The sequence below is a fragment of the Kogia breviceps genome, chromosome 14 (assembly GCF_026419965.1).
Source record: "Kogia breviceps isolate mKogBre1 chromosome 14, mKogBre1 haplotype 1, whole genome shotgun sequence".
Classification (NCBI taxonomy): Eukaryota; Metazoa; Chordata; class Mammalia; order Artiodactyla; family Physeteridae; genus Kogia; species Kogia breviceps.
Genome location: NC_081323.1, coordinates 69,214,090 through 69,230,621, shown reverse-complemented (window position 1 = coordinate 69,230,621; position 16,532 = coordinate 69,214,090). Strand labels below are relative to the sequence as shown.

The window sequence follows — 16,532 nt, the reverse complement described above, 5'->3', positions numbered from 1 at the left end:
GAGGTTGTTTTAGACATGATACCCAGCATCATAACATGCTACATGTTCCTGGTTCTGTCTAGAGCCACCTCACCCAGCAGTGTGTGGGTGAAGTCGCAAGACAATTGGTGGAGAAGGAATTTCCTTTTGTTTCCCATTGAAGTATGTTCTCTTTAAGCCTGCTTCACTGTAGTGACGCCGGCCAACACCTTCTCTCCCTGCCTTGAACAATTGGAATTAAGTGGTGCAGAGAGAAAAACACAGAAATAGTAACATGTAATAATAGCTTCACAATAATAATAGCAAAATTGTCAGCCTTACATTGGAGACTATAGATATGTGAGATATCAAGATAGGATAATAAAGGCATGGTTGGAGGCTGAGAAATGGCCTGTTTTGCAGCTGGTCTCGTTCAGTGCTAATGTGCCTGTAATCATTTATTCATTGAGTATTTATTATGTGTTTTTACTATGTGCTATGCTCTATTCTAGACACATAGTGTGTTTGATTGCTAAATAAATATTTTAATGCAGTGACAAAGAAAATATTGCACACTGAAAAAGTCAGACAATATCAAGTGAAGTGGGCCAAGTACCACGTATATGGTAAAGACACACCTGTGTGCATGTACGCACGTGCACACACAAACACACACATCCCAGCTTGTAACACTTTGTTTAGGAACTGCAGATTCATACCAGTTACCATCCCCATCACACATGAAACTCCCACTACCCAACTTTAGGTTCCATAATCCCTGGAAATACTCAGGAGAAAGGAAGAGGGTAGATAAAAGCAGGGATTTCTACACAGAATGGGAGTTTGGGCTGAAGAATAAACCCACTTAGTTGCCACCTTCAAAATATGACTTAGGTCTGTTGCCCAGAAAAACAACAACAACAAAAGATGTGTCTGTGCGAGTATTTGTTTCTTCCTGCAGCCTTCTCCTTCCTCTACCTAAATGGCTACTGTCCCCAGAACCCAGAATTTAGCCCAATGAGTAGAAGTGATTTCTTTTAACTAATAGATTTTTATTTTTAGAACAGTTTTAGGTTCACAGAAAAATTGAGCACAAAGTATAGGATCCCTCTATACCCCCTCACCCCTTACACACAGCCTCACCCATGGAACTGAGTTTTGATGCCTCACCAAGAAGCAGAACCATTTTGTAAGTTAGATGAACAGGAGCAAATTTCTTCATCTTTTTGAGCCTCAGTGTCCTCATCTGGAAAATGGGATAGTAGAACCAATCTCAGATCGTCTTATTTTATGAGAGGTGTCATTGTATTGAAGGATGAAATGAAATGGTCTGAAGTGGCGCCTAGGTGGCGTCCAGCACGTGACGGGCATTCAAGAGTGGTCAGCTTCTTTTGCACTTAAACAATGTCTTCTTTGGGGAGACAGTGCTTCTTACCTTCCAAACCACTACCTTGTGAGCGTACTTCTAGAACATTACTGTAAGGCCATTTACAGTAACTGTTGAAGTTAAGAGGAGTGAAGGGTGTCTCCTGAAGAAATGGGTACAAGTGTCATTTATGATGAGAGGAGAGTGCCAAGATTCTTCTTCTTGGAGGGGCAACTCTAGCTTGACCCCATCAACTGGTCCCTGAGCTCTCAACCACAGAACTCAGCAGAGGAGCCTCTCTAGGGGATACCTGCAGCCCTGGGCTCAGCCCTCTCTTTGGTGAAGTCTTAAACTTGCTGTCCATCATTTTTGCATAAATCCTGAGAAAAACCTTTGAGGAGGGCTTAACAATATTCATTTATTGATTCATCTTCTGTGGAAACAATCCCATTCCCTCTCTAAGAGACTTGACCTTATTTTTCCAGCCCATGATAAGTTTTTGGCTTCAGTGCTTATCTTTCTCCACTTGCTGTCCCCACTCCCTCTCCCAATTTCTTTCCACCTTTCCTCTGTCCACTCCATGCCTGGTTGGCTGATACCTGCAGTCTGTAGCCTCTGGCTCCCGTGTCTATTGGATCCAGACAGGGCCTGGCCAGTGGAGAGCACTCAGGAGGTTAGAGAGTGACTGCTGGGCTTCTTCCCCTCTCCCTCCCTGTTTGTTCCTGGGGCTCTGGCCAGTAGCTGCCTCCCTCCTGGATGACAATTCTTGCTCCTCCGTGGTTGTCCCCTCAGCCCTAGGGATCATAATGGCTTCCCTCTGAGGCTAGTCTCTGGGTGCTTCACTCTCCCCTCTTTGTTCCTTTAACCCTACCCACATCTCACCTCTGTAAGTAGTCCCTTAATTAAAGTCTCTTTCTTTGAACATCAGAGTGAATTCTATTTCCCACCAGAATTCTGACCAATCCACCATTTTAAAATTCTTGCATTATTCTCGCATAGACCCCAGGTGGTCCCACTAATAGAACTCAATTTACTTAACTGAATTTCCTGAGTATCTACTATTTGCTAATGACATACATTTATATATGTATATATTATGGACATGAAAGCACTTTAGAAACTGTAATGTGCTAAGCAATTATTAAAAATTTAAAACAGTACAAACTGTCAGTTATAAAATATGTTACAGGGATGTAATGCACAGCACAAGGAATAGAGTCAATATTTTATAATAACTTTGTATGGTGTGTAATCTATAAAAATATCAGATCACTGTGTTATACACCTGAGGCCAATATATCAATACTATTGTTAGTCAACTATACATCAATAAAATTTTTAAAAAGAAATTTAAAACAATAATAATCATACTATTTTACAATAATCACAGAGTTTGTATACTATTTCCCCCTGGGAAGAATTCAAGAGTGCTTTTATCAGAGATTTATCTTTGTGTGTGTGTCTGTGTTTGGAGCCTCAAGAAGAATCTTAACGATGTGAAAAGGCACCCAGCAGCACCTAATTGTGTAGATAACAGGGGAATCAGCTTTCCCCTCATTTTGTTCCACTCAGTGGTAGGTTCCATGGGCCTGGAAGTGACCTGGAATATACATGATGGACATCTCAGGAAAGTGAGCTGCTCTTTGCCATAAGAGTGCATCTTCCGGGAAGAAAGGAAGGCGCCTTAGGGGGAGTACCCAGATTGTGTTCTGGGATCCAGAGAGAGCACAGTGCCTTGCAAATAGCAGGTGCTTACTTTTTTGATGAGTGAATGAATGAGACTTTCTTCCAGTAAGGATATTCTCTAAAATTAATACCTATCAGAGTCTAAAATCAGAGATTATTATGAAACAAAACAAAAATCTGAGAAGAAGCAGGCTGTCTCTCATAGCACTTATGTTCTCTATCTCTGAATCCTTAAGACTTTGGTGAAAAACAATCAGGGGAAAGAGAGGGTGGCAGTGGCCTCCTTGCCCAGTTTCCTCTTGGGCTCCTGTCTCCATTCCTCTTCTCTGAGGATACAGAGAACAAAAGGGGCATGGGAGATGGAAGATAAAGCAGATAAATACGGAAGCTCTATGAAGGAAAAGAACAGGGTAACAGAGCACAGTGATCGCATTCAATGGGCAAGTCAGGGAAGGGCTCATGTAAATAAGACTTGAAGGATGAGAAGGATCCCATCAAGGGAAGATGTGAGGAGAGAGTAGAAGGGGGTCCTGTCCAGGCATAGAGCATAGTGTGAGCAATGGCTCCACCATGGGAATACCTTTGCCTAAGAAGGAGAGTAGCTATAAAAGGAGGCTGAAGAGTTAGAGGAGCACGTCCTTGAACTAGTGGTAATGAGTTTGGGTTCCTTATTAAGTATGGTAGAAAGTCACTGATGGTTTTTAATCTGGGGACCAAAATGATCTAATTAATTTTTTCTTTTATGGCTTGTTTACTTGAATCAGAATTCAAAAATGTCTACAGCATTGCTGTAGACATGTCGACATGTCTACATGTAGACATGTCAACATGTTGACATGTCTAAGACATGTCTCTTAGATTTCTTTTTATCTGTAGGTCCCCCCTCCATCTCCTTTGTTTTTTTCCTTGTAATTTATTTACTGAAGAAACCAAGTCTTTTGTCCCCAGATCTAGACTTTCCTGATTGTACCTCTGTGGTGTCATTTAATATGTTCCTCTGTGCTCTGTATTTCCTATAAAATTTTAATAACTGATTTAAATCCTGTTACTAATCTTTGTCCCTGATCTCCTGTGCTAATAGGTAGCAAAGAAAATTTTAACTTTGTCTGTGGGCAAGAGTACTGCATGCAAATATGAGGAAAAAGAAAACGGAGTCAGCCATATTAATATCAGATAGAGTCAAAGTCAAGGCAAAAACATTAGTGATTCAAACATGGTTACTTAGGTGGGTGAAATAATGTTAAAGCAGTCATCAACCCTTTTATATCAAATAATCAATCAATTAAAAATAAATGAAGTGAAACTTGAATAAGGAGATAATGGAAGTAAATAATTAAGAACCTTAATTTGTTGGATATGTATCAAACCTTCTACTCTACAATGGAAAAAACTATTCCTAAATGTCCTTAGGGGACTTCTCTGGTGGCGCAGTGGTTAAGAATCTGCCTGCCAATGCAGGAACACGGGTTTGATCCCTGGTCCGGGGATATCCCACATGCTGTGGAACAACTAAGCCCGTGCACCACAGCTACCGAGCCTGCACTCTAGAGCCCACAAGCTGCAACTACTGAGCCCGCATGCCACAACTACTGAAGCCCACATGCCTAGAACCCATGCTTTGCAACAAGAAGCCTGCGCACTGCAACGAAGAGTAGCCCCTGCTCGCTGCAGCTAGAGAAAGCCCACAAGCGGCAACGAAGACCCAACACAGCCAAAAATAAATAAATAAATAAATTTATTTTTTAAAATGTCCTTAGAACATTTACAAAAATTGACCATATTTTAGGAACCCCTCCCCAAGAAAAAATATTTAAAGAAGCAGAAACGGTATTGGCCATACTCTGTTATAATAGTGTGTATTAGTTATCTATTTCTGCATGACAAATCATTCTGAAAAATAGCAACTTAAAACAACAAACATTCATTATCTCACAGTTTCTGTGGGTCAGAAATCTAGATGCAGCTTAGAGTATACCTCTGGCTCAAGATCTCTTACGAAGTTGTAGTCAGAATGTCAGCCAAGGCTGCAGTCTCATCTTACGGCTCAACTGGGTGAGGATCTACATCCAGGCTCACTCACATGATTGTTAGTAGGATTCAGCTCCCCATAAGCTGTTGGCCAGAAATTTCCCTTTATTCCTTGCTATGTGGACCTCTCCATAGAGTAGCTCGTAACATGGCAGCTGGCTTCCTTCAGAGAGAAAGAGAGAGAGAGAGGGAGAGAGACAGAAAGTCACGGTCTCTTTGTAACCTAATCTTGGGAGTAACATCCCATCACTTTTGCCATATTCTTTGTTAAAAGTGAGTTACTAGGTCTAGCCCAACTCAAAAGGAGACAGTTACAGAAGGATATGAAGTACCAGGAGATGTGGCTCTTTGGGGACCTTACCAGAGGCTGCTTATCACACAGTGCAATTAGAAATAAAACCCAAATCAAACCATTGAAAATTAACTCTCTTAAATTACTTTTAAGAAAAAAAGAACATCAAAATTGCCATAACAGAATTAAGTGTTCTTAAGATAATAGCCAAATTTATGGTACGCTACTATAGCTGTTCTGAATGGCAAATTCCCTTATTCATTCAATGAGTATTGATTGTTTTATGCCGGACACTCTCCTAAGTGCTGGAGATACAAAAAGGCATTACGGGGATTAAAACTGCATTGATAGAGTTTAAATTCTAGTGAATGAGACTAAACATTTTTATAGTGATTATTATGTACCAGGCTTAATTCTGAGCATTTTGTATATGTTAGCTTATTGAATACTAAAGTATCCCTGTTTTCTTTAGCTGAGGCATACAGAGGTTAAAGGACTTGATCAAGGTCACATAGCTACTGTGTTGCAATGTAGGGACTTGAACTTAACCTGTCCAGCTCTAGAACCTGTCCACTTAACACTGTGTTAATCTACCTCATTAGGAAAAGGGAGAAGTAAATTTGAGAACTGCTTTGTTGATAATATGGATGAAGTAGATAAATCTCTGGAAAAGTCCTCCCTGATCACTCTAGCTAAAGTAGCCCTTCACTTGCATCCACTAGGCACTCTGCCCTGTTCTATTTTCTTCAGAACATTTATCACTATCAGAAATATCTTATTTCATTTTTATCTATGTATGGATTTATCCATCCATCCATCCATCTGTCCATCCATTCATCCATTCATTCATCCATCCATATATGTTTACTGTCTGGGTTTCCCCAAACTAAAATACAAGCTCCATGAGGGTAGGGAGCTTCATAGTGTACTTCACAAATATATTCCTGATGCCTAGAGCAGTTCTTGATATTAGGCACTTAATAATAAATACCTAATGGATAAATGAATAATATGTATATACATAAATTTTATACATGTATATATTATATAGCATATGTATTATATATTTACCTATATGAGAAACATCTGGAAATAGTTAACCACCATAGGTTCAAAGCAGCTGTTTCTGGGAGGTGGGATTACAAATTATATATAATAACATTTATAACTTTTACATATATTATATCAGAAGATCAAATTCTCCCCAGGCTTGAATTGGGTGAGCAATGCTGATAAATGGAAAGTCCAAATGTGATTGGGCTGTCTTTACTTTCAGATGCTCAGAATTTGAGGCAAAACTTGAGGGCTACAAAAAGGAACTGGAAGGTTTTAGGAAACGTGAAGTGAAGACTACAGAAGAAATGAAGAGCAGTGTTGAAAAGCTTAATGAGCTTTCAAAGAATCTAGATCAAGCATTGGTGGAATCTGAGGTTTGGGGTCTTGGGATGGGGACTTATGACTGTACTGTATGACTTATGACTGTACTGCTCTGTTGGTTCTGGCCCTTGGTTTTGTGTTTTCCTAACATCATCTGTCAGGTGGATAGTATTAGTTGATTGACCAGTTCTTCCATTGGTGCTTTAGACTACCTTTTTCCACACCCCTACATTATACCAGCTTTTTTGTTAGTCACTGAGTACACAAAGAAGAATTATAATGGAATAATTGCTCATGTGTATTGCACATGTATTATGTGCACAATGTGCAAAGGACTTCATATGTGATATATCACTTCATATCCATAATAAACCTTTGTGGTAGGTACTGTATCTTCATTTATCCCTATTTAAAATGGGAGAACTAAGTCTTGGAGAAGCTAAGTAACTTGCCCTGAAGTTCACTAGTAAGTTCTTTAATCATTAAAGTTCTTACCTTTGAGGCAATTCAGCATAAGAAGGCAACATTGTGTTAACAGTTTCATATGTACTTTAAAGTACATATGAAAATTGGGAAAATGGGGATATGGATATGATACAGTTGGAGCCAAGGTGATGGAGCAAGTGGCAAATTATCATAAAGTTTCCCCCAGCTAGATCTCAGCTGCCATGGCCCTCAGAGGTAGCACAGGGACATTCTTGCTTGAGTTCATGCCTTATTTTCCTGTCTTACTCTCCAGATGAACACGCATCTTCCTCAACTTGGTTTTCAAAGCACTGGGGAACTTGCCATGGTGGCTTCTAGGGTTCAGGGGAACCACCCACCCAATAAACAGCATCCCCTTTTGCCCTGCAGTTGATCAATAAGGAGGAGGAGCTGTTGGAAAAGGAGAAGAGTACCTTCCCTCTTCTACAAACCATGATGACCAACAAAGTGCCTTATGAGCAGCTGTGGGTGACAGCCTACGAGTTTAGCATCAAATCGGAGGAATGGATGAATGGTATACCGCATTCTCACTCTGCTGGGTCAGGATGGCGATGGGGTAGCAGATTCAACCCAGCCAGTTCTGAAATAAGATTGGGACCTCAGATTCTGGCTGGACTTTTTATCATATTCTCATACTCTGGATTAAGGCAACCATAGTTAAATTTTTCTGATGTGATAATGATGGAAGGTGGGGATCAAAGTGCCAGATCTATTGCCAGGGTAAAATAGAATAGGCAGCCACCCACAGCCATGGGTTGGGTAGTGACTCAGAGAGGCAGGTGGTGGGAGAATAAGATGGCAGTTCCCCTATTACGCTGATGCAAAGAAGGCCAGAGTGCCATAGATATCTGTAAACTACCTCTTTTACTATAGATCCTGGACACTAGAGAGAGATTGAGGCAGTAGAGTCAACAAGACTTAATGATTGATCTGATATGGGGCAGGGAGCAGTGAGGGAGAGGAAAGCACCTAGGGTGAATTCCAGATTATTAGCTCAGGCAGTCTGGTGGATAATGCCATCACTGAATAAGAGAAATGACAGATTTGTTGGGAAGAAAACATCAGCTTGAATACACTGAGTTAGGTGTCTGCAAACATCCAAATGGGAATATTAATTAGCAGTTCAGTATATCAGTCTGGATTGAAGTTATAGTGGGGGTGGGATTTATATTGGGGAATAATTGATATGTAAGAGTACAATTAAAAACCATCAATGACATCACCTGGGCAGAGTATTTAGGAGCAGAGGACAAAATCTGAGACCTCCAGGGTTGAGCCTTTAGCTTATTTCCAGTGCTTCAATATTTTTTTAAATTAATTAATTTATTTATTTATATTTGGCTGCATTGGGTCTTCGTTGTTCCACGTGGGCTTTTCTCTAGTGCAGTGAGCAGGGGCTACTCTTTGTTGCGGTGCATGGGCTTCTCATTGCGGTGGCTTCTCTTGTTACAGAGCACGGGCTCTTGGCATGCAGGCTGCAGCAGTTGTGGCACACAGGCTCAGTAGTTGTGGCTCGCGGGCTCTAGAGTGCAGGCTCAGTAGTTGTGGTGCACAGGCTTAGTTGTTCCACAGCATGTGGAATCTCCCCGAATCAGGGCTCGAACCCATGTCCCCTGCATTTGCAGGTGGATTCTTAACCACTGTGCCACCAGGGAAGTCCAGTGCTTTGATATTATAAGAACAACTGTGATGAACATCTTTGTTGCCAATTTTCAGTATACAATAATGATCATTTTCTTAGGATAAATTACCGAAAGTGAAACGGCTAGATCAAAGGGATGTAATAAAAATTATTAGGATTTTAGAAAATGCTTTTGTTATTGGTATTGCCTTCCAGAAAAGTTACATGTTTTAATTTATTATTCTTCTAGCAGTATTTGAGGGCGCATTCCTCATACCCTTAACAAACTTGGGAAGTAATAGCTTTAAGAACTTTTTTTGCTCATTTGATGTTTAAAGTGGTATTTTCTTTTTCACAACGTTTAAGTATGCTTTTTCATTATTAAAAAGCATTCTTGGGGCTTCCCTGGTGGTCCAGTGGTTAAGAGTCTGCACTTCCACTGCAGGCGTGGGGCACGGGTTCCAACCCTTGCCGGGGAACTAAGATCCTGCATGCCGTGCAGCCAAAAAAAAAAAAATTGGTCAGTTGAATTCCTTACTTTATAAAAGGCTATTCATTTGCTCTCCCACTTTTTCTCTATTACTAAACCACCTTACTTAAATAATTTTCCGTTTTGAATAATATTTTTATTGATGCTTTTTATTTTTTGAAGTACTCGATCGTATCTATACACTTAGGATATTTTACCTTATCACTTTCACACCCCTTTTAAAATTCACTTTTCTGTGTTGACTAGCACCTCCAAATTAAACAGTAGTAATAATGATACCTTTGTCTTATTCCTGGTTTTTTTTTTTTTTTCGGTATGCGGGCCTCTCACTGCTATGGCCTCTCCTGCTGCGGAGCACAGGCTCCAGACGCGCAAGCCCAGCGGCCATGGCTCACGGGCCCAGCCGCTCCACGGCACGTGGGATCCTCCAGGACCGGGGCACGAACCCGCGTCCCCTGCATCGGCAGGCGGACTCTCAACCACTGTGCCACCAGGGAAGCCCCATCCCACAACTTTTGATGTTAATTTTTATTTTCATTTAGCTCAAAATATTTTAAAATTTATCTTGATATTTCTTCTTTGACTCGTGTTGTGAAGAAGTATGTAGCTTAATTTCCAAGTATTTTGGGATTTTTCCAGCTAATTGAGTTATGAGAATAAAAAATCCTTGCCTTGTTTCTGATCTTAGGGAGAAAGTATTCCATCTTTCACCGTTAAGTATAATGGGGTTTTTGCTTTTTTTTTTTTTAAACCACTTTTTTGGTATGATTAGCGTATAAAAAGCTATATATATTTAATATATACAAAAATGTAATGTCAGTGTAGATTTTTATAGGGTGCCCTTTATCAGATTGAGAAAGTTCTCTTGTATTCCTAGTTTGTTTATAGATTTTTATCATGAATGGAATTTGGATTTCGTCAAATACGTTTGCTGCATCAATTTACATTATGTGATTTTCCTTTTTTCGACTGTTAATATGGTATATTACATTGCTTGATTTTCAAATATTAAATCAACCTTGCATTCCACCAGTAAACCCCACGTGGACATGGTGTATTATTCTTTTTATATATTGTATGGAAGTCATACATATTTCTTTTCTTCTTTTTAAAAAATTTTAATATTTTATTACTTAACAAAAAATGTTAGGTTGATAAAGCATTAATGAAGGTATATGAATGAATCTATTTTTAGTCTTGGCAGCCCTGAAAGAAAAGTGTTTTTGAGTTAATTAGCAACATCATAATGCAAGAGTTAATACTAATTTGAAATAACAAAGGGGAAGGAAGCAGCAGCATGGAAAGACTGAATGTGAAAACCCAAATGCTAAAAGATACCTGTAAAAGAAAAGGAGGAGAAGAGAATGAAGGTTTTGGTGAAGTGTTTTTTCTTTTTTTATAAATGAGGTGTCATTTTCTGTTTTAAAGATAATCTATTTTTAAATAATTTCAAACTTACATAAAAGCTGTCAGAACTGGACAGTTAATTCCTATGTCCCTATTCATTCACATTCCCCAGTTGTTAATATTTCACAGCATTTGTGAAGCACCTTTTGATACTTCTATAATAGCATCTATAACATACTAACAATTGATTCCGAAACTACTCTTGCATTGTGTGCCAGCCAATATGTTAGCCACTTTACTTATCTCATGTAGTTTTTACAGTCACCCTCCAAGGTATCCAGTATTACCCCTGTGTCACAGGTGAGACTGCTGAGGCTTAGAAAAGTTCAGTCAGTATCCCCAAGGCTTCACTGGCTAAATAGAGGTTTCAGACCCAACTCTAAAGCCTGTGCTTGTTCCAATATCCATACCATAGACACAGTTCTAAATTCAGGGAGTTAAAGGTACATGTGACTAACACTACTTGGTGATCTGACCTTTCCCTCACCCCATCTTTTCTATTTCAGGACCCCTCTTTTCACTGAATGCTGAGGAAATCGCGGAGAAAATAGAGAATATGTGGAGGACGATATATAAATTGACCAAGACCTTAGCTGACGTGCCTGCACCCAGGCGCTTAGCAGAGAATGTGAAAATCAAGATTGATAAATTCAAGCAGCACATCCCTATCCTCAGCATTTCCTGCAACCCAGGAATGAAAGACCGGCACTGGCAGCAGGTCCCTGTCACTGCCCACCCCCAGCCAGCCCAGCCCATCCCTGGTCCTGGTAGCCCTCTGGAAGGCAGAAACCATTAATGGGTCAAGCTTCTTCTCTCTAAAAGGAGAATCTACTTGAGGCCAAGGGAGTAGTAAAGGGGGTGATAGTCTCTTGAAGGAAGGGAAGAACTTCCTGCCTCTCCACATAAACAGGCCTATCCTTTTCTTTGGGGACCCCTTTGCTGGTGGTTGAGTATTGTTCTAGCCAGTGGCCACAGAGGCTCTCCTAATCTGCTTTCCTAAGCAAATGGCTGTTCTGCATCCTAAAGGGTGATTAGGGTGTTAAATTACAATGGAAGGGGCCTGGATTTGTTCCTTAAACTAGGCCACACAAAAGAGTAAATCACATTTATCCCTGGGGGCTCCTAACAATGTCAGATGATTCCTACTTCAGCTTCCTCAACCAGGAGGCTATATTCAGAAGTAATTTTGCACTCTTTTTTCAGCCCTTTGAGTCTATAAATGAGAATAATAAATATTCTCCCTAAAAATGATGGGATTTTTATAAGCAACCAAGTGTGAAGGTGATAAATGTAGTATGAATACTAAACGGAAGAAAGAAAACTCACTGTGTTTCTAAAATAATTGTCACATTCAAGAGCTAACAATGGCCTTGAAACATCTTCTACCAGGGAATTGCTCTGTGTGGAGGTGAGGAAGAGACTGGCTCTCGGTAGGCAAATTGCTCTCTGACTGGGCCTGAAATTCTCTCTCCGGGAACCATGCACAAGACTGCGGACATTGTCTCTAGAAGGACTCAGTCTGAGAGCATAACCATTAGGAGTACTTTGATCTCCCTGGGACAACAGAGATCTTGATACATGAGAGATTCAAGATTTTTCTGTAGAGAGGAGCTGCTTTCAATTTCCCAGAAAGCCTTGAGATTTGCTTAAAGACTTAAGCAAAGATGTAAAGAAGTCAGAGCAAAGTTCACCTGGTAGACTTTGGGTCTTGAACTGCCCCAGCAGAGGGATCTGCACAGCGGCAGCTGCCCCCACTTGGTACTCATAGGGTGCCTCTCCCTGCGGATCTAGCCTGACTAGAACTTTGACCATTTAGGGAGTTAGGTAGACAGGTGCCCTCCAGCAGTGCTAGGTCTCTCCATGAGATGACATTATAGAAAGTGCCCTCATCAATGGCATTTAAACAGTGCTCTAGGGGTGCTCAGAAAGCCATCCCCTCCGTCTGGTGCTCCCCCTGTGATGACAGGATTCTCACACATGGGCACTTTGAAAATCCCAACCATTCCTGGACATTAATAATTCTCATTTATAGGCCACTTAGATGGACAGATTGGGGGAAAAAATTCCCTGGACTTAAAATAATAATAACAATAATAGCTAAAGTGTATTGAGTACCAACTTTGTACTGGGTACTGTTATATACTTTATGCAGATTCTCTCATTTCATCCTCCCAAAAACCCTTTGAAGTAGGGACAATAAATTGTCACGTGGCCAGTGAGGAGTGGGGAAGAGAATTGGAATCTAGGTGCTTTTGACTCAGCCTTGATGTGTGAAAAGGGGGCAAGAAATATCAGGTCAGAGAGAGGGAGTGGACAGTAGGGGGCAGTGAGCTATAGATAAGAATGGAATGTGCTATATTCCGCTTAATAGGCAAGAGGAAAGGTAGCTAGCTCCTGAGTAAAGAGCACCTACAGTGGAATCTCAATGGGCTAAACTGTTGAAGATAAGCTCAGAAAGGACAAAGGCCACAAGGTACCCTCAGGGTTGCCCCCACTCAGAGCCCATTTCTGCCTGTACTGTAGGTCACACAACAAGCCCGCCCAGTGACAGCCCCAGGCTTGGGGAAGCATTCTCAGTTCTAATGCCTAACTCAGGAGATCCTTGTGCACAGATTTGGCTCTGGCAGGGGGGTTCTGTAGGCTAAACCACCTGTAGCTCTCAAGACTACAAAATGGATCTTCTGTGGTCATGAGGTGGTTGTGTTGAGATTTCTGACCATTTCCCAGAACTTAAGCAGGAAAGGCTAGTCTCCGTATTTGAGACATAGACTTTATTGCTACTGTGGTGTAAAACAGGATGGAACAAGGTAACACTACTGATATGTACCAAAGCTGGCCTCTAGGACACTGCTGCCCAGTGGAAGTATACTATGAACATATGTATTATTTTAAAACTTCTAGTAGCCACATTTTTTAAAGTATAAACAAGGTGAAATAAACCTTGTTTATGAATGAACCTTGTATGAACAGATTTAACCAAACGTATCTAAATCACTATCAGTTCAATAAGTAATCAATATAAAATGTTAATGTGATCTTTTACATTACAGTTTTCATACTAAGTCTTTGAAATATGGTGTGCTTTTACCTACACGTTTTGATATGGACTAGTTGCATTTCAAGTTCTCAGTAGCTACAAGGGGTTAGTGGCTACATATTGGACAGCATAACTTCATTTTCTTAGAATTAGACCAGATGCCTGTTAATCTCTATAATTAACAAAAGCGATTTAAAAAATAAAACTACAAATCTCTGAGTCCTTCCATAGGCCAGGTATTTACTATGCCAAGTGCTTTTACACAGTTAATGTCATTTAATCCTAGAGATAGTTAGTCTGTTGTTCTAAGCCATACTTGCAGGTATTAGAGAATAAATGAGAGCCCTGGGCCACCAGGAATAATTGTGCAGTTTATGCTCTAGGGAATGCTATTTTTGTGCACTACAGTGGGAATTGTACTTTCTAGAGTTATGCAGTATATAATCTGCACAGTTATACATAGAAGACCTGCAGGAAACACTAGCGTATGATGGATGAGAGCTTTGGAGTCAGAATCAGATACAAGTCCCAATTCTGCAATGGCTGTTATGGTCTATTAGCTAGATGATCATAAACTTAATTTCTTTGTCTCAGTTTCCTTGTATGTAAAATGGGAATAATAATATACCAGTACCTTCCTCACCATGTTGGGAGAATGAAATAAGTACATAAAGCTCTTAAAACCAGCCTACCACATAATAAGCCCTCAATAAATGTTAATTAGTTTTATTATTTCCATTACCTCAGTGGTCCTCCAGGTGACCTCAGGACCCAGATTGGAATTAGCTGGTTCACTCATGCTTTCACTCCACAAGTGCTTATTGTTGCCTACTGCATATCAGTAGCCCCAGGGACACAGGGCTGAATAAGACAGAACATGATGGGACTTTCATGTCTCTTCCTGCTCTGACATTCTTTAGTCCTGCTGGAGCTGGACAGAGACAAAACTGGGCAGTAAGTGAGGTTCTTTTTACAGAGTCTCATTCCCGTTAACCCCTGTGCTCTTCTTGAGCACACATAACCCTCGTACTGCCCAGATCTCTCAGTCCCTGAGAAAAATGTTCAAAGCCATCAGAGACTTCATCACACCTTTCACAGGGATATTTTCACTTAAAAGATAAGGTTGGGGTAATATTTACCAAAGGAATGGGCACAGGTGCTAACATTTCCAACAAGTTAGCACACTGGGTTGGAAAGGAAGATTTTGGTGGGGGGAGTCCTTCCTCCTTCCCAACATCCTCAGATCATAGGATTTGGGAATCCACCTGTCCCATTGACTCATGACTTCCTCCTTTTATTCAGCAAATGCTTACAGCAGCTTCTGTCATGGACCAGGTTTTACAGTCAGCCCTGGGAGCACAAAAACAAACCAGACCTGGTTGTGAGCCTGTAAGGTGCCCACAAGTTTGCATTATGCTAATTCCTGGTGGGAGAACAACCCCCAGCAAACCAGACACAATGCAGAGTGGGCCCTAGGCCACTGCCCAAAACCTTAGACCTGCGCTGTCCAATTCAGTAACCACTAGCTACATGTAGCTATTTAAATATAAATTAAGTAAAATAAAATTTGAAAATCAGTTCCTCAGTCACACTAGCCACCTTTCCAGTGCTCAACAGCTGAATGTGACTGGTGGCTCCTGCACAAGACAGCACAGATATAGAACATTTCAGTCATCACAGAAAGTCTACTGGACAACACTACCTTGGACAATACACACTTGTTTTTCTCTTTGCAGATTAGTGAGATTGTCGGCTGTGAAATAAAGCCCACTGAAAGGACTTGCCTCTCAAATATGCTGGAATTTGGATTTGGAAAATTCATTGAAAAGTAAGGCTTCTCCCTTCAGAAAGTTTTTTCGTCAAAGTGTCTATAAATTCTCACAGTTGTATGACTGAATGGCCTCACAGCAGGCTGCTTTTCTCATTCTGGTTTAGGGTAACCTCTACTTCAGCTGACTAGCTGCTTGCTGGTGAAGCTTTCATTTCCAGCTGCAGAGTTGATGTCAGATTATGACTAGAAAATTGAGTCAGAGATTTTATTTCAAAAAGAAATTTTTAAAAATAGTTCTCTGAACCTGAGCTCCAAGCCCAGCTCTCAGTGACTTTGCGTAAAACCATTTCACATTTCTGGGCCTCAGTTTCTTCCTCTTTAAACAAACAACAGCAACAAACAGGAGTGGCTCTCTGAGCTCTAAAATTTCATGAAATATGTTCAAATGAGAGATCTCTTCACTTGCTTTCTCTCCTTCTCCAAATGCCCCTGGAGTTCATATGTGAGAATTTGTACTATTTGAACTGCTGTTTTCAGGACCAGAGATTCTCAGGACGCTGTTTGTTTTTCCACACTTCCTTCAGGGTGATGCATAGGGAGATGTATTGCTAAGACTAGAGACCCTGTTAGGCAACTGGGTTTGGTGCTCACGCAACACGTGAAGTTCTCAGACTGTGACCCCAGACCAGAGGCATCAGCATCACCTGGGAACTTGTTAGAAATGCACATTCTCAGGCCCTACCCCAATCTGCTGAATCAGAAATTCGGGGGATTGAAAGCTGAAATCTGGGTTTAAACAAATCCTCCATATCAGCGCTGTTCAGTACAGGAGCCACTAGCCACGTGTGGCTACTCAGCCTTTGAAATGTAGCTATTCTGAATTTGATGTGCTGAATGTGTAAAATATAGGCTGGATTTCAAAGACTTATTAAGGAGGGGAAAAAAGCAAAATATCTAATTATTTTAAACATTGATTGTGTGTTGAAATGATAATATTTTGGATTTATTGAGTT

At 40.6% G+C, this 16,532-nt stretch overlaps 1 protein-coding gene across 1 annotated transcript in view; it reads left to right on the top strand.

The window, feature by feature from the left end:
• The window catches only part of DNAH3 (dynein axonemal heavy chain 3), a 198,960-nt gene that overhangs the window by 53,404 nt on the left and 129,024 nt on the right, over window positions 1–16,532 (top strand). The window contains exons 17-20 of the mRNA XM_059036889.2: window positions 6,607–6,760; window positions 7,563–7,707; window positions 11,218–11,429; window positions 15,485–15,576. Of these exons, the coding sequence (XP_058892872.1) occupies window positions 6,607–6,760; window positions 7,563–7,707; window positions 11,218–11,429; window positions 15,485–15,576 (603 nt within the window). The remainder of the gene's footprint in view (window positions 1–6,606; window positions 6,761–7,562; window positions 7,708–11,217; window positions 11,430–15,484; window positions 15,577–16,532) is intronic.